Raw genomic sequence first — 19,251 nt, forward strand, 5'->3', positions numbered from 1 at the left:
TCTACCATGCCCAGCTAATCAAACTTCTTTGTCTTAATTTTTTTATATCTTGTTCTTATCTCTCTGTCGTAGTTGCATAATCATTTGTCATTGCAACAAATGCAAACCCAAAAACGATGCGATAACTTTATTAAAAAATTAACTTAATTCAACTCTGCCATACTTATTATCAGTTCCTTCAATAGATATTTCTATTGAACACCTCTTCCGGAAATTTTAACATAGCTAGTATGCTTTACAGATGAGTTCAGCATTTGTTGCTTTCTGCGAAATACGGCTCCAGCAAAGTTAGACAAATGTCATTCATTCGGGCTGTGAAATCGAGTGTTCATTCAAACAAAGAAAATTATGTAGTAAAAAAATTTTTAGGCTTGGGATCTCTCAAAAGTGTTTCCCTGTGCAAATGCAATTGATAGTTGATAGTTTTAGAACAACGCAACATGAAGCTTTGCATTTGCATTGCGCATGCGTTGTACTCTTACCTCTTGCGAGCTCCCATCGAGCGACAAAGGTTGACGCTACGCCCGCAAGCTTTGTGCACACTATTCTAAAACTGTATAGCATTGAACAAAAATTGTGCTGATCAGCCGTAAAAAGCAGTTCAATTTCAATGCAGCAAGATTAAACAGTACCGCATTATGATTGACTTGCGGGCATTCTGTATACACCAAGAACGACTTTATGCCAGCCCGTAATTCTGAACAGTTTTAATCTCTGACAGTGTCATGCTCCACACTTCAATAATAAGAAAACTGAAATGTGGGTGAGTTTGCATGATTGCATATTAGATCAGGTAGTGCGAATAACAGACGCAAGCAAGAAACAGAGACACAAGACGAGCGCTAACGTCAAACTAATGTTTATTCTAGAAATCCATGCCTATATATCACTCAGCAAAGATCCCAAAATCACATTGTCACCCCAGAACTCTTCAGCCCGCTCCCACAACAATAATGAATCACAAAAAGGTACACTATCCTAATCGCCCTCTAAAACAAAAACCATGTAAACTATACAGCGGGCAGTTAAATTAAGCACACCATATACTGAAAACTTGCGATTACATAATGCATGCTCAGATTTGTCTTTGTCACGAAGAAAGCGAAGAGGCCATTTAGCTGCCAGGAAAGCTAGATCTTTGGGTTGAAAGCTCAAGGGAGGCTGGCCGACACATTTGAGACTGTTCTTTTAAATAGAGAAAGCTTCCACGACCTCTAGGGACATTTTGTGACACAACATTGTTGCACTAGAATTGTAGCAAGGTGTTCACAGAGGTCATGGAAGGTTTTTTGTTTTTTATTCAAAAAGACGGTCTTGTGTGTCAGTCAGCCTTTCTTGAGCCTTTAACCCTGCTTGTTAGCTTCACTTGCAGCCCACTCGACATCTTTGCTTTCCTTGTGAAAAAGGCTTGAGTTTGAGCATGCATTTCGTAGTCACAAGCTGTAGCGTTTTGAACTGCATTGCTATATGTTTGCATGGTTTTCGTGGCTGGGACAAATTAAGGTGGTGCACCTTTTGAGTATTCATTATTGTTGTGGGAGTGGCATGAGCTGTTCTTGGGTGACAGTGTACTTTTGGTGTTTGCTGAGTGATATATAGGTCTTGATTCCAAGAATGAACTTTCATTTGAAGTTAGCACTCGTCTTAATCTTACTTGCATATGTTTCTTGTGTGAGCTGGTATGAAACTTCAACACCTTTGTGTTCTGTTTATTGTTCGCAAAGCCTTGTGACATTTCAGGTGTGTGCAATTCCAAAGCTCTTAAGTAATGGGGCGTCTATCTTGTGTGTATACTCTCTAATGCTGACGTGTTACTGTAATACTGAGTTGCATTTACCATGTTACTGGAACAAATATTATAGCAAAGCTTTTGTTTCCCGTACTATAATGTTTACGTAGGTATGTAAACGCATGCCTTTATGTTTGCCAAATCACCACATGGTGATGAGAACTGCATTTAAACTATACTTAGTTTAGATAGGATTGAATCACTGCTATAGCAATATCTTGAGAGGTTTTCAGCATGTACAGTATCATGGTATATACGCAGAGGGGTGTCAAAATTTTGAGTTACCAGATGATAGTGTTGACATCTTGGGACTCTTCGTGCAATCTTTGACACAGACACGTTAGTTTTTTCCTAGTGTTTTTGAGGAGGAAAATGATTAGAATGGGAACCTGTATTCCAGCAGTAGAATGCACGATGTTACTGCAATAACAGATTTTATCTTGCCTGGTTCATCTCGGCCCCACTACATGGCACCATCTATCTGTCCTGTCAGAGGCTTTAGGCCTCGCACATTTACAGGTGCGGTAATCCAGCCGAAACAAGGGGATCCCCGTAGGCGATCATGCTACGGCTTATTTAGACTTGGCGACTGGAGTCTCTGCAAAGCGGATATCACGAATAACCACTAAGGTGGATTTGCGATATAGGGCCGCAAACATAAGGCCCATTGGCGAGCAGTTTACATCCTGTAAAAGTCCGCGTTCTGTTAAGGCTCAGGCAGGCAGAGTTTCCTTTTGTGTCCAGTAACATGGTAGTGTAGAGAAGTAATAATATGATGAAAAATCATTTAATTCATTCTATTTTTCTTTAATGAATAAACCTTAGCATCATGGCCTTTCAGTCTCCCATAGAGCTGCTTTGTAGTTTTGGTGTCTAACTTTTTAGTGCGGCGTATGTGTGGTCAGTAACTCTTAGAGGGCATTCGTCAAAGAATGCAGCACAGACTCTTTTTCAACCAAGTTAAAAAATGTAAATCAATGAAGTAACCAAAACTCACAAAGGGTTGCGAACTGTGCTAGTTGATTTACGCTTGTTATGGCAAAACCGAATCAATGACAAGGTGGACGAGCCAGACAAAACACTGTCTCAGTGCAGGGTCTTGCCTGGTTTACCAGTCACTTCTGCATTTTTTCATCTTGCCAAAACGAACTGAAGCTCGCCTCTTATTATGGTCCAGTGAATTGGGTCTGACGTGTTTCGGTTGTTGCGTTCGATTGGCTCAGGGGTCGACACCCTAAACCGAAACAGAGCTATTCGGAAGAAGGGCCTCCCGTCGACGCAAGGTAACCACCATGCGTCTGCTGCCCAAATCTTTCTTCATTATCATTCTTTCCATTCCTGTTGCACTTGTAGACTTTAGTCGAGCTACTCGCTAGACCTTCGTTGTGCTCTATGCATGCATGCCTAATCAATTGCACAACTGGTCATTTTTTTGTGAAGGAGTACTGACGAATGTTTCTTCAATGTTAAAAATTCTGGACCCACTATGGTGAAATAGGGGCTGTCTGAATTTCGTTTATTTATTATTTACAGAATCCCTTCATTGCATTCACTGTGTAATAAAGGGTAGACAGTTCGTACACCACATGTTACATTCTTTCACAGCTGTTAGCAATAAAATACATAAAACAAAGTTACCATCAAGGTAAACAGGGTGATAAAGGTAATAGTTTTAACATCCTCAAAAGAGACAGAAGGTTGAAGCAAAACTAGGACAGTAATGCAGTGCCATGAACAAGTTGGGAATAAAAATTGTGATTATCGGGTTCAGGATTGTATTCTTCCAGTAACAAGTTCTATGGATTGTGCGAAGATTGATTTCAAAAAGCTGTTTGTACTTTAGCTGTACGCATGCCTTCTTTTAGTGATCGTGCCACATCGAGACATAGAATATGTTAAGTGCGAAGGCAATCATATAATTCCAGGTGACCGTGGCTGAATTTTATGGGGGCAAGATGAAAAAGTAGTGCAGACAGTCTTCATTTTCAAGCAGTCTTTCATTTTCAAATTTTAGCACTGCTAGATTATGCTTCGTGACGGCCAGTGCAGATGAAACACGGACAGAAAAGAACTTGCCCAGCAAACTACTCGCTTACAGTTCACGCTTAGTACACCCCAGCTTGCTTTAGAAGAATTGAACCAGGGTAGATTTCGATGCACATGAAGGAAAATAATACAGTAAAAGCTAGTCTGTCGTGTCCTAGTATCTAGTGTGTCACAACACAATTTTGGCTTGTTAACGCAACAGTTAACAATAAATACTGGGCTACTCACTTATCCAGCTGAAAAGAATGGCTCTTACCAAGTATGAATGTAGCAAAAATATCCTGTGCGAAAATTGGGTTCAAGTTTTAGCCTGAAATGCATTACCTTGAATTATCTATATTACTGTGATATTGCAATGTCGAGCAAGAAATAAGTTTTCTCATGTGTTGCAAGAAAGAAGACCGAATTGCAGTGGCATTGCTCATTAGAAAAAAAATTTACCAGTACTCTGCTCTGTCAGTTTGGTGGTTGGTTGCACTCCTGCGTGACATCTGGAGAGAATGCAAGAACAAAGCTTGCCAGTGCTTATGGTTAGCTTATGGTTAGCTTAGAACTCATGGTTAACTTAGAAAACCTGCTTTATGAGAGCTAAAATTAAAAATAAAACTGGAATAGTACATCGCAGTCAAATTTTTATGAGATGAAGTAGCACTTGCATTGTTGTAGCGGTGAGAATTTGTTATATTGATGTTTGCCTTATTCACTTGCTTCCATTCACTTCAAGTGTTGAGGGGGTTCTGACCTTTTAAAAAGGGGAAGCAATGGCGAGCCGACCTTTGCAATGTCAGTACTCCTTTCATTGGAATGCCACAGGGGCATGATCATGTGTCTTTTTTTCTGCTTGCACTGTTTTTGCATTACCCTTTGTAAGCCCCATTTATATTTCTTTGCATGTCTATCCCAGGCAACGGCTGCTGCCTATTTGCCGTATTAGTGTTTATTTTGTGATATATAAATGTTAACTAGCAGATTCCAGCCTGAATGTTGCTTGGTGTTCTGGTCGGCGTTGTTTAAAAATATACTAAAAAGAAAACAAAGTAATATACTAATGCGTCATCTCATGCAGGGCTGTTTTATACGAAGGTGTTTCACTCTTTGTGGGTAGTAAGCAGACAAAACTTTTCAGTAATTTGGAGATGAAAAATGGCAAGGCGACACTGCACATAATGCTGTGTCGGAACAGTATGCAGATGTCAAAAAGCAGACTAACGGGCACGTTCTATTTGTGCACATTTGTCACCGTGAGTGAGAGTGGAATGACTTAATCCACAAAAGCTCAAGCAGCACTGATATATCGTGCGCAGTAAAATGCGACGCCTTGGGTGACGTGCCCCCCAGGGCTTCCGCAGTTTGTGATTCAGCATGCAACATCGACGTTGTCTTTTGTACGAGCAGGCAGCTAAAAGTGCGACGTGAGTTCACACCATAATATCAGAGCAAGGCTAATCTGTTGTTTTGGATAGACTCATGAAAAATGAACATGCTATCACTAAACTGATAGACTGAGTATTCTCAGTCTAAAAGAGAGGAAAACAAAAAACTCGCTTCTCGGTGAATTCTCAAACAAATCTTGATTAAGTTAGATATCGCTGTAGTCTACGTAAACTGTTGACCATGCATGTGAAGTGGCAAGTTGTGATGGCCTGTGCCGAAAATCTTCCACAGTTCCTCAGTTGTTTTCGAATGCTCATGCTATTTTTTTCTCTGACCTTACATGCATGGTCCTCCTTTGTCATGTCTTCTTGTCTAAATGTTTTCCGTGGTAAACATCTATGCCACCTGAATTTTAGGATTTTCGGACATGCTTATTTTCTGCACCTTATTGTTCATCCTGTTTTTTGCGTTGATTTTTTGCTTCTGGTGAGACCTTTTTGGCCTGTAATAATGCTACCAATAAGCATTACATCTCTACTTTTTTTTGTGTCATGGGTTAGGCTTTTAATGAGAGTTGTACCAAAGTCAATGCAAAAAAGGACATAATCTGTTTTTCGTAAGCAACCCTCTCTCTGGCACTTTCTTGTCTTATAAGTGCCTCAAAGCATCCTACAGAGGTGTGCAATAGTACCCAGAGAAGTATTTGTATTAGAACTATCCTTCCAAGGTGCCTGCAGGACATGCAAATTAACATAAATGGTTCAGGTATACTAATTTAAGTAGAGTACTATAATATGCCTTAAGTCTAGGCCCACTCAACAATCTCAGAAACAGCCTTTCATTTCTTTTTTAATGCAGCATGGTCTTTTTGATGACAAGCTTCTATGAAACGCAGGGTCAAAGCCACTGTGATACGCTGCAGCTATTTGTTTGCCATTCGTGTTCAGTAATTGTCCACTGCTTCCTACATGACAAGGGTCTCCTAACCTTTTACTCTGTTCAGGTTGGGGACGTGAATTCGTTGACATCGATGGAGTTGATGTTGATTGACTGACATTTATTAACTCGATCACACCAACCAGCTGACACCAATAAAGTTGGCGAACTATACTGGTCATCTGACACCAGCTGAGTTTATGACATCAATAGGCTGCCATCAGTAGAGTCAGTGATGTCAATTGGCTGGCACCAATTATGTTGGTGACAGTGACTGGTTGATGCTGATGGAGTTGATGACATCATTTGGCTGATACTGAAAAATCTGCTGACATCAGTGGAGCAAGGGCACCTATCTTCTGACACAGATTGAGTCAGTGATGTTTATTGGCTGACACTGAGTTAGTGACACCGCTTTGCTGACACCAATTGACCTATTGGCTAACACTTATCGATTTGTGGACAATAATTTACAGACAGTGTTGTAGGGGCTGCCGTCTAGGTCAAGCTAGGCGAAGCTGGTGACAGCGTGTGCTCGAGGTGCGCGTGACGTGTGGCAGGAATCCTAGGCTAGAAGGTTTTGGGATAAACCTGTGTCCACGTAATCCAGCCTCCTGCCTTCTCGCTTGTCCCTGACGAATTCAACATGGTGTCAGAAAAAGAGGTGCCACCAGGGGACATCAGCTTCTAGTCATCATCTTTACAAAGGTCATCGCTAACAAAAAGCACCAGTCATGGCATCATTCGTTATTCAGCCGCTGGAGGCTTTCAACTTTTCGTCGCCAAACAAGTGGCCAAAGTGAAAACAGCATTTTGAACGTTTCCGAACCTCTTCAGGCTTGTGCATGAAGCCCGAGCAACATCAAGTAGATGCCCTACTCTACATTATGAATGAGCAAGCGGAGGAAATCTATGCCACCTTCGCTTTATTTGAAGAGAACTCTGAATAATTCGACGCCGCCGTGGAGCAGTTCGACAAGTATTTCATTCCGCGACGCAACGTAATCTTCGAACGAGCCAGATTCAACACCAGACTGCAACAAGATGGTAGGTCAGCCGAAGATTTTGTGAATGCGCTTCACACACTTTCGAAAGATTGTGAGTTCGATGCTCTTCGAGAGGAGTTCGTGCGCGACTGCCTCGTGGTTGGGATAAAAGACAAGCAGCTATCCGCCAGGTTACAGCTGGTCGCAAAGCTCACGAAACAAAAGACTCTAGATTCTGTTCGCCACATCGAAAGTGTCAGTCAGCAACAAGTGGAGAACCTCCAGGAAATGCCATCTTTGAACAAAGTTGCATACAGTGTGCAGACAAGTCGACGTGCTGCAATGCAAGACAAAAGCGGCAGTTATCTACACAGGGCAAGCAAGCCATCTTCACCCTCCGGTAAAAACAAAAAACAGAAACGGTGCCGTTGGTGTGGTCAAGAGCGTCACTCACGCACTTTCTGCGCAGCGCGCTCGGAAGTCTGCAGAAAATGCCGGAAGAAAGGTCACTGTGCCTCCGTATGCATGTCGCGACGCCTCGATTTTGTCGAAACTGAGCATGGAACATTAGAAGAAGGATTTCTTGGAGCAGTCAAGACAACGGATGCTGTAAACTGGGAAGCAACAGTTTTGGTTCAAGGCCAGCCAGTTGACTTCAAAATTGACACTGGTGCCGACGAAACTGTCCTCCCGACGCACGTATTGCTGACGCTCAAGGACAGGCCGCTTTTATCAGCTTCTCCTCGTTAGCTGCATGGCCCAGATGGAAAGCTTCTTTCAACAGCAGGAGTGGCTCAACTCTAGCTCATCTGTCGCAACCACGCGACTACTCAAGATATATATGTCCAAGATCAAATTTGCTCTCTGTTGCTAGGCAAGCAAGCCATTAAAGACCTACAGATGCTGACCTTCATAAACGAAGTGAACCCGAAAGAAAAATTTCTAGTGGTGTTCCAAGGACTCTGCAAGCTGCTCAAAGAACACAGGATTCAGCTTCAACCAGGAGCAAAAGCTTTCGTACTCAGTTGCCTGAGGCACATCCTAATTCCATTGTACGAGAAGACAAAGTTGGAAGTTCAAAGGGTGCAGAAACTCGGTGTCATATCACCTGTAGATGAGCTGACCGAGTGGTGTGCACCAATGGTAGTCTTCCCAAAGCCCTCTGGAGACGTGAGAATATGCGTGCACTTTACAGAGCTTAACGGCCACATTCTCAGAGAATGGCATTCTATTCCTTCCGTGGAACACACTATCGGACTTATTCAAAGGTGATCTCCAAACTCGATGCCAACTCTGAATTTTGGCAAATTCCACTTTATGAAGAATCAAGGAAACTCACCACCTTCATCTCATCTTTTGGGCACTTCTACTTAAACCTACTACTATTTGACATTGCTTCAGCTCCTGAACACTTTCAGGAGCAAATGGCGTACATTTTACAAGGCATCAGTCGAGTTCTCTGTCTCATGGACGACATCCTCATCTGGGGTTCCAACAGCCAAGAGCACAGTGGGACACTCCTAAACGGGCTGCATGCACTTGCGAAGGCTGGAGTGACACTCAACGACAGCAAGGGTGTGTTTAATGTTCAGCACCTTACATTTCTAGGACACTGGCTCAATGAAGACGGAATAAGTTCCGATGAAAAGAAGGTTGAAGCCATAATGAAAATGAAGAGTCCCAAAAACAGGATTGAGCTGCAGAGAGTTCTCGAAAGGGCAACATACCTTGCGAGATCGTTCCCAATCTCTCTGATATTCCTCAGCCACTCACACTCCTGTTGTCAAAAAAGCAAGAATTTGCTTGGGGTGCTCCACAAGAGCAGGCAATCCACAGGTGGAAGTTGGTGCCTCATCTCGTCCTGTCCTTGGAGTCTTCGACCCATCAAAAGAAACAGTCCTCACCGCCGACGCATCATTCTTCGGACCACCGACACCAGCTCACTGTCGAGAATGATTTGCTCCTCCACGCCGTGCGAGTTGTCGTCCCCGACTTATGCCAAAAAGAAATCCTAGGACTCTTGCACGAATGACACTTTGGCATAACAAAGACATTGGCTTGAGCCAAAGACTGTGTCTGGTGGCCCACTATAGGATCTGACGTCTCGTCTCTGGTGAAGGGATGTCAGCAATGCATCGAAATAAGAGTCAACTGGAAAATGCCAATAATAAGCTCTGCATTCCCGGAGAGTCGTTGGCAACGCGTTGGAATGGATTTGTTTCACTTCAAGAACCAGTGGTGGTTGATAGCTACAGACTATCATTCAAGATACTCCGACCTAGTTCGACTTGAGAAGCTGACTTCCACAGCCGTAATCAACTACTGAAAGTAAATTTTTGCACACCACGGAATTCCCGAGGAAGTGGTGCTCGACAATGGCCCGCAGTTTTTGTTAATTGAGTTTTCACTCTTTGCCCAAGACTATGGTTTCAAGCACATTACATCTAGCCCTCACTATCCTCAGAGTAAAGACTTGCAGAGGCTGCAATGAAAATCAAGACATCCATGCCAAAGACCAAGGACCTTTACTTGACACTTCGAGCTTACAGGTCGACTCCTTTGAAGAATGGATATAGCCCTGCCGAACTGTTTATGGGTCGTCGGCTGGGATCCAGGCTTCCTTTTTGTTCCACCAAGCTGACACCCCAATCACCAGATCAAGGCAGCCTTCGGAATTTTGAGGAAAGATACAGGAAATGTGAAAGGACAGACTTCGACAGACGTCACAGAGTCCGCGACTTGCCAGAACTTCTTTATAGAGATGCTGTGTGGGTGACAGACCTCATAAGCAAAGGGACAGTACAAGCCCGAGCCGATGAACCTCAGTCTTATTGGGTCAACACCAACACTGGTGCTGTGCGTAGAAACTGGACGCAGCTAGTCTCGTATTCCCGAAGTCAAAACAATGCAGATAGCCCCACTACCAGTGGTTCTGCTATAGACACTGGCTCGCGTTGCCAGGACACTTCCCACGGGCATACCAGATGTGGCACGTGTGTGAAGCCGCCTGCTGCAGCAAACTTCGCTTCGTTGCATTGGGAGATGTTGTAGATGCTGCTATCTACGACAAGCCAGGCGATGATGATGACAGGGTGTGCACAAGGTGCGCGTGGCAGAGCTCCTAGACCAGAAGGTTTTGGAATAAACCTGTGTCCACGTAACCCAGCGTCCTGCCTTCTTGGGATCGAATCCCAGCTGCGGCGGCTGCATTTCGATGGAGGCGCAAGTGTTGTAGGCCCGTGTGCTCAGGTTTGGGTGCACGTGAAAGAACCCCAGGGGGTCGAAATTTCCACTGCGGAGCCCTCCACTGCGGCGCCTCTCATAATCATATGGCGGTTTCGGGATGTTAAACCCCACATATCAATAAGTGATACTGCCTTCTCGCTCGTCCCTGACGACTTCAACAGACAGCAGTTGATTTCATTTTGTTGAAACAATGCATTGCTAGACGGGGGACTAGAAGTGAAGTGCACCAATTGAGTGTCACTGGCTAGCTTAGTAGCTAAGAAGTGAGCGAGAATGGGTTGCACAAAACTCTTTAAAATATATATATATAACAGACAAGCTCAAGAGTAGTGTCGTGCGTAACACTCTGTTGGAATATATGCTGTGTTACTTGTGTGCATGGAATAGGTTGCTTTATTTCCCTTTGATATGTTTTGTTTCACCACTTCCATAAGTAATTGTGCAAACCTGAAGCTGACACCAGCTACTCGGGATTGAAGCTTGGCAGCATGTCTCCAATAACGAAAGGCTGCTTACTTATTGGTCAATGCTGAGCCTTCTAAAAAGACTAGATTGCATGCACACAGACTAGCCTAGCCTATTGAGGAGCGCTGTTGGGAGGCAGGCCATGGCTTCCAGTGTAGTGTACAAATTAGTAAGTTGAACATCCGTTGATTTGAAATGTTCTGCATTAATTTAAAACAATAATTATAACTTTATGTTCACTTGCATTTTACTTCTGGTACAACTCTCAGAATTTAAGCGGGCAGCTACTTAGTCATGCTTTTTCCGCTCTTAATGTCCAATGCTGCCACTTTTTGCACCACAGAGTTCTGAACATGTGATGCTGTGTCACCGCTTTCCACTTTTTTAGCATCTGTTGGTGTGTTTTTCTTTTTTTCCTCCTCAAGCTTTCTTAGCATTGTTTTTGGTACATCTTCATAAAGGAATTTTAATTCATTCATTCATTCACAAAACTTTATTTGTGTCCCAAAGCCCGGTCTTTTCAGACCGAGGCGGGCCGCGTCCACGTCGGTACCGTCAGGCCGAGCCTTGTGGCGTCATCGTGGACCTTCTAGACTGCCCGTAGTTGGTCTTGATAAGACGCGCTTCGCACCATCGTCTGCCAGTAAAGTCATGCAATACAATATTTTAAATGTCACATGACTGTGTTGCTGTGTGCATGTACAACCCAAGTCTCAAAGACTAATTGTTAGCCCAAATTTTATTAATATTACTAAAAGAGTTCATCTCCTACTATAAACATAAACATAGTACTAATTCAAAAAGTCAATTTTTGTTTGTGTACCCAAATTATTTCATTTTCATGCATTTATTCATTTTATGATTGTAGTCTGAGGCTGCTACAGCCTAAATCAACTGCACAACCATGTCCCACAGCATTCTTCGATATGCTTATCTTTTCTTTCACACTGGCTAAACCAACTAGGACAGATAATTTTATCATCTATTCTGGGTGAATTTCGCCTTCTTACAATTGCTTTCATTTTATTGACGTCTGTGTTTTTGCTTCAAATGGCAGATTTGTCAAAAGAGCACGCAGCTGCTGGCCTGCGCACCTTCTAATTTTGTTTTCATTGCTTTGTACTCACGTGCACCGTAGCTCTGTAGTAGTCTCATCACGCACTGTCTTTCTCTTTCATACTTCTCTTCCTCCCTTCTTTTCCATCCTCTCACGGCTTCGCTCAACCTTGTGCACCTCCTCGTCATTTTCCTTGTGACCTTCACTCGACCTTCTGGCCCCTTCCTCTCTTCCCTGTTTCATGCCACCGCTAACTTCACTGCCGCTGCGTTAGGCCTAGGGTTTACCCCAAACCCAGGCATAGCAACTCCGAGGAAGGGCCGGCACCTGGCGATCAGAGGTATGCCGGCAAAGTTCAGACGTCTGTTGCATGTTGCTTCCGGCGGCCATTTCGTTTTCCAGATTCTTTATTATCTGTCATTCTTGAGCTCCATACAGGCTCTCTTTGTACAGCAGAAGCAGAAAAAGACGCGAGAAACTTGGCATTAGAAGTACTAAACTTACCATTTGTTTAGTAAAATCAAGTTGAGGACACCATCAAATAATGTAGTCTCAACCTGAGAGTGCTTTTGTAGATGTGCTGTTTTGCCAAGAAGCCTCTAGGCAGCTAAAAATGGAGCAGCTAGTAGTTTGGCATATAACACTGAATTGTTCCGGAATATTTGCCTTGTGCTGACAGTTGTCTGAGGTTGCCTTTTCCAGCCCATTAAAAATGCTTGGTAAGTATGTATATGATGATTGGTGAAACTAAAGCCCCTTGTTTTGCATTAAGTGCAAGAAGGTGCGTGTCTGTGTGTGGTGTGAGAAGTTTGATAAGTTTGATCGTATACATGCCTCAATCATGGAGTGGAAGGAATGCTTTGGTTTGACGCATTGCACTCTTGAAGGAATTTTCTATATGAAGTGTGACATTATACCTGGCGAATAGGCATGACACCTGAGGAGGGACAGCCATTTTAAAGGAGTACTGACACAAAATTTTATGGCTGGGGTCGATTCCTGGGAACATGTGTACATCATCAAACAAATTTCAATAGCAATTATAGCTTGGAGGATAACTTATATGATTTTTGAAGTTTGTGTACACGATCCAGCACTATACACTGCACTTCGCAACATTGGTCTAATCCAAGGTGATCTGAAGGTCCCCCCTCAACATTTGAGACGTCACCACAGCGGCCGAGCTCCGAACCGACGCAGCTGGAATGATCGTGCCATAGTCGCCATAGCCCTTTGGCTGCGCTTGTCCTAGCAGGCTCGCAAGTCCGTGCCCGCGGCAAATGAGTGGGGGCCTCAAAAAGTCATTCCCACCATACGACATTGATAAAGGCGACGATGACGATAACAACTTTGTGGAGCACGTGCAGCAACGAAAGAACACGAACAGACGATGGAGGCAGCACAGAAGTGGATCACAGTTCTGTGTACTGTTTCGCATGCTATATGGCATTTGTTGCACCCAATAGCTTATAATTCTCATTTCTTTCCCAGGCCAAAGCAAAACTGAGACTGGTTGGTAGTAAGCATACTGTAATTAATTATCTCTAGCATGCGTTGGCAGGTGATGTGCCATGTTATGACTGATAGGCCTCCAGCGACACATTGCAATAAAAATACAAAACAGTCAGACGAAAGATTTCGTGTCAGTACCCCTTTAGACCTCTCCTTTATTCTCTTATACAACTCTTCTCGTCCGTTCTCATTCTCAGCCTTGCAATGGCTCAGACGGAGGCATGAAAGTTCAGTTGAGATTGAAATAGAGCGCATTAATGACACAATCGCAGTAGTTAACACAGTACACTGCTTGGATGTTGTCTCTTTATTTTTAACATTTGTAACTAAGTTTGTGTGAATGTCTAGCTCGGAGCAAATAGGGATTTTGGTTGAATAATTTCAAATTTAATTCGAATAGTATATATAGCATATTATCAAGAAAATTGGCATATTTGTCACAGCCCAACTAACCTGTACAATATCTTTTTTTTTTAAATTGAAACAAGGCCTGTTAAATTACATTCTTTTTGGTTCAAAGGAAGTGGAAACAACCTTGAATAGTAGCAGGATTTGACTTTCGGAAGAATGCAAGTGTTAACTTCTAAAATATGTTACGTTTTAAAATATATGAGGCTGTATAAGAAGCTTTTAAACTTAAACAATGATGAATTGATGTGAGCGTAATATGTTCATTTAACCTTGAAGTGTGCTTTGTGGCAGTGCTGATTTTTTTTTGATAGGTGTTTTCATGGCTTAGCACTTCTTTACTGCAGTGAAACTATCTCTACAAGGGGTTACATGCAGAGAAATATACATCTGTTTAAATGCCTTCACGGCTTAGCATCTTTCACTGCATTGAAAGCACTTTTACAGGGAATTACATGCGAACTAGTATACGCCTATTGGCTTATATCGCATACTTTGAAATTTTCAATAATTTAAATTCGAATCGAAGTGAATTTGAACTCAAAAATAATCGTTTGTATATTCGAAGCATTCGAATATTTGCACAAGCCTGCTTTTGACCCATTAATTCTCAGTATGAAAAACACTCTTCTAAACCTCAAAATATTTCTTGGCCATGTTCTTAGAGTGACTGGGAGTTCAAGTGTTCAATAAAAAACTTGAAGGTATATTCTGTGAATTAATAATGGGGTGTTGCATATGTGCAATAACGGGCAGTAGTGTATAAAACGGAGGCCAAGGCTAGTGAAAAAACTTTTTATTGGCACCATTAGTTTTGGCGCATTATCAAATTGAAGACAGTACAAAGTTCAAGCTCTTTGCCACCTACTGCTGGAAACTTACAAAACAGTTACGGTCTTTGTTGGCACAACTAAAACAACCATAGCATTAATCTAATGTGACCACATATCCTTTCGTGTTTCAAACTCCTGAGCTGAGCCGAGTTTTCCAGTGCAGTCAATGTTATCAAGTAACTGTGATTACAAACCCACGCATCGAATGTTGTATCAACGAAGTAATACCCTAACGGGCATAAAGTGATGGAGAAATATGCATAATTTATCTTGTACACAGTGTCACTTTGCAACAGAGAACTTTAATTTCATGTAAATAAGAAACACTGTTTTGTAGGCTAAGTTCTAGCTTTGTATTAGGTTACCGTAGCGACAAGTTATGATTGTGAGCCACGGCAACAAGTTAATTGAAAAAGGCAAACAGGAAATCTCTTGCCCTTAATAGTAGCACTGTGTTTATGCATTGAAGCCCATTATAATGTTGTCTTTCATGTATGTAAAGTACAGTGTACCAATTCACTGATGTTAACATTGTTTGGCTCCTTTCGTTTAAAATGCAAAGCTTTATTCTAAGAATGAAATCAGTGTTGTGCTTTACCTGTGCATGTCTAATATGTGCATTCCGAAGAAAATATCTGTGCCTTGAGGAGGTTTGGACTGATGTATACATCAATCCTCAAGTTTTGTTTCACTGAAAGAGGATAAATTAAGTGTCAGATTTTTCTTTCTCGAATTCTGTGTTGAAAAATTGATCCAACTTCTCATATTCTGCTGTCTCACAGACTTGGTGCCATGAATTATAAGCATTTTTTATTTAGCTAGCTTTAGCAGAGCAAAAACTTCTGAAACCCCCCTCTCTTCTTTCAATGACTACATTGTCGCTTATTTGCTTTCTTTACTCAACTATACATACCACTTTGGTTACCATCCATGCGAAAGATTTTTCTGTAAATTCTTTGGCAACTACTGTCTGGGACGCACTGCTATGTTTAGCATGTTTTGCCGAAGTTATAAAATGGCAGGCCTGAGGCAAATTCATCACGAGACAACGCTTCTTTTAACCGCAGATATCGGCAGATGGGCTTTACTCGCGGTTTCAGCCTTGGAGAGGAAGTTGGATGGAGAGATGGCTACCAACTCGGATTACAGCGAGGAGCACAAATTGCTACTGAGGTTTGTGCTTGTAAACTTCTTACAGTGTGTTATACGTCATAGTTTGTCATAGGTTGTGCTGAATGCTAAAAGGCCAGTAAATAGGCACCAACTTTTTTTCGCATCTTTTTAAACAAGCTCGCTCGTTCATTCAGAGGGCTGTGGCAATCACATTTTGCATAGATATCACAGATACATTTTCCATGCAGATGCATTTCCTAAAGCAATCCACACCCCTCTCCTGCAACTGGCCTGTCCTCTTCTCCCATGCAGTGGTGTAACTTTGCCCATGGGCAACTTTCTGTAGCATTGAAATCGTTTATTGGTCCTGTGCACTATGAAACTGCACCTTGATCTTTTTGGGGACGTGGTTTTCATGGCGCAGTTTGTTGCACCTGTTACGTGTTTGTTTACTTCGTCAGTTTCTTGTGTCATGCTTCCTCACCTTTGAACAGCTGTTTCGACCAACAGGTGCAGGAAGTCTTGCTTGTTTGTTATCTGCACCCAGTCCAATATTCCAGGCGTCGAGTTATGCTGATGATGTGGGCTTAGTCACTACAGTGGGCTACGCCTGCTCCTCTAAGTGATGGGTAACAGTGGTGAGGTTGAGTGAGAAAGCAAAACTAGCTGAAAGTTATTCTATTTCCTGTGACTTTCTTGTTAATGCACTTATTCACCAAATTTTTATGGTAGCATGTTAACTGGGCTGTTAATTTTCTTTTTCACAAATTTGGGACAGCAGGATTGTCTTCTGGCCCTCAAGCTGGCCGGCTTCATTCACATAGTGAGAAATGTACAGTCACGGCCATGTCTGTGTAGAGCACGCGAGCAGCCGGTTTTCACTCTGCAGGGTGAAACCTTGAGGCAGTATCGGGCTCTGACATGCTCAGCCTGACAGCTAGGCCACGCATGCTCCCGTTACACCAATTCAGAGCCCGGAACTCCCTCAGGGTTTCCACCCGCAGAGTGAAAACCGGCTTCTGGCGCGCTCTACACAGACGTGGCCGCGGCTGTACAAGCATCATCAATGAAGCCTGCAGGACAATGGGCGTTATGCTTTCGAAGTTTGTGGATACCTTGCCCACCGGGTCTAGTGGAGTGCAATGTGCCATCTGGAAAGGCAAATCTGTGAGGAAGCTGTTATGGGTAGCCTAGTGATTATATCATTTTACTGATCAGGACGTCATGGGCCCAGTACCTGGCCACAGTAGCTGTGTCGTCATGAAAAGTGGCATGCGAAAATTCTCGTGTGCTTTGATTTATTTACACAATAAATGACTCCCATTACTGGTTGAATTTAACCTGGGATTCCTTTTCTCCCTTTGCCATGACATCGCCTGCATCTGAGTGTGCTCTTTTGTAATGTTAAGTGCCTAAGTAAAATTTACCAAGCATAGTTCGTATAACCTGTCTTCAAAGAATGTTGATATGCTACAGATTTGCATAGCATGTCGTATTATATATATAGCTTGAATATAGCTTACTTGAGGCCACTTGTAGTTCTAAGTAAAATGGCGTGACTAAAGAAGGATGATGGCAAGTTCTCATTACGAACAGAATTTAGTTGTTTGATACAGGAAGTTATATAACAATTAAGTACAGAACTACCTCAGACTTTGCAAATCTTTTTCATCGACTATGTAGTAAAAAGTTGCTTGTTTAGACTCGTTCATTTCACAGGTGCACATGTTTGCTATCAGCAGCATGCTGTATTGATTTCAAAAATTTGAAGCCCATTTTTAAGAGGGTACTTTCTTGGAACTCATTTATGATAAGTATTTTTGTTGGGTGCCATGGCAATTCTTTACTTTTGTTGTATTTTGCTTGAGCCTCGTGTAAATTTAAGGCCATCTAATGCGTTTGCAGCAAAAATTGTTTAATGATGCCTGACAGGGATAAGAGAGAAGTTTTTAAGAGGGCTACAAATATTGCAAAAAAAATGAAGTCGACTTTCTCCTGTTCATTATTTTATTGAAATGCTCTGTATGCTTTTCAGTAATTTCTTATGTTGTCCGTAAAATTGTATAGAAACTAAAAAGTTAATGCGGAGTTTGCATATACCCGTAACATGAGTAAATAATAAGGACATCTTGGAATAGCATACATTTTATTTCAATAAGAATTCAATGAAATTTCATTGCACTAGTGTAGCAACAATTCATTTTCCTCAAGAATACAAAGGGGGATTCAATCCCCTACCTTCAAGCTGAGGCAGTACAAATGCCATGCACACTTCAGCACGTTGGAGTAGTATATTCATTTTCAATATTTGCTGACGCTGATAATGAACCGTAGTGCAGCATTGCTTTGTTAACCTGCTGTGTTCATGTGCCTCCTTTCAGCTCGGATTTTATCAAGGTTTCGTACATGCATGGATAACAGTCTTGGAACGTGAAGAAATCGCAAAGCAGAGGTTTGTGCGATTCTGCTTGTACCACATGAAAAAAGATAGTTGATATGGAAAATTTGTGGATGTTATTTGGACAGCACAATTGATGCAATTTGCTCATAAAAAATTCCAGTACACTAAACGTGTGTGAATGCTCAAAATTTTGAATATTTTTATAATAGTGTTAGCTATTTGATTCTATTCACACCAAAACTTTACTGTTAAAACTATTCAAACTTCCGAAAAATAAGTATAAGTGTAAAGTGTGTCTGCTGGTTTCAGGAAAATGGTGGCCCTGAAAGCGCTTCTCGAAATGACGAAGAACTTTCCCCAGGTCAACATCGCAGACGAAGACATGTTTGAAAAACTGCACAAGATCCGAGCGAAGTTCAAGCAGGTAAAGCAAACTACACATTGAAACCTTAAATGTGTCTCGTAATTTTTTTTCTTTTCCCAATTTCGCATACCTTACAACAGAGGCCAGCAAGGGGCTTAAAAAGTTGAAATGTATTGCTATGATTGGTCGAGTCATTTTACTGCACTTCGAAAACAGTGGGAAGTGTTCGTTTTTATGTGACATTTCAGCGACACATGTGCAGCAAGACATTCAATAAACAAATGCAATACATGCAGGGAAGTAAGGCTGCATGATGACATGATAGGCTTGTGATTTGCTTTGTGCAATAGAACAGCCAACTTTTTTTCTTTTGCTCTGCCAGGCTTTGCTCTACTAGGCTCCATTTATTTGCAAAACAGTCCAGGCTTCTTTGGGCCCAGGCATAAGGGGCTGTAGATAAAAGCAAACACATTGTAGTACAAGCATCGAAGAGAAGAGCAGTCACATATTTAAACTCAAATTTATATATATATATATATATATATATATATATATATATATATATATATATATATATATATATATATATAATAACTGATTCAGTGCTAATTAATAAATACCGCCTAGCAAGGACAATAGCAGCGCACTCCAGCCACTTATAGTACAGATTATTTTTTCTTATACTTCAGTTCTTGCATATATGTACAATCACATAGCTATT

General features: G+C 41.9%; 1 protein-coding gene across 3 annotated transcripts in view; it reads left to right on the top strand.

The window, feature by feature from the left end:
- LOC119164456 (protein LTO1 homolog) overlaps positions 1-19,251 on the top strand; it is a 31,051-nt gene that overhangs the window by 893 nt on the left and 10,907 nt on the right. The window contains exons 3-7 of one of the 3 annotated variants that reach the window (XM_037416646.2): positions 3,013-3,072; positions 12,174-12,239; positions 15,720-15,825; positions 18,147-18,217; positions 18,476-18,590. In XM_037416646.2, coding sequence (XP_037272543.1) covers positions 3,013-3,072; positions 12,174-12,239; positions 15,720-15,825; positions 18,147-18,217; positions 18,476-18,590 — 418 coding nt within the window. The remainder of the gene's footprint in view (positions 1-3,012; positions 3,073-12,173; positions 12,240-15,719; positions 15,826-18,146; positions 18,218-18,475; positions 18,591-19,251) is intronic. The other 2 variants (XM_075871775.1, XM_037416647.2) reach the window with 2 other exon arrangements.

This window comes from Rhipicephalus microplus, chromosome 8 (assembly GCF_043290135.1).
Source record: "Rhipicephalus microplus isolate Deutch F79 chromosome 8, USDA_Rmic, whole genome shotgun sequence".
Taxonomy (NCBI): Eukaryota; Metazoa; Arthropoda; class Arachnida; order Ixodida; family Ixodidae; genus Rhipicephalus; species Rhipicephalus microplus.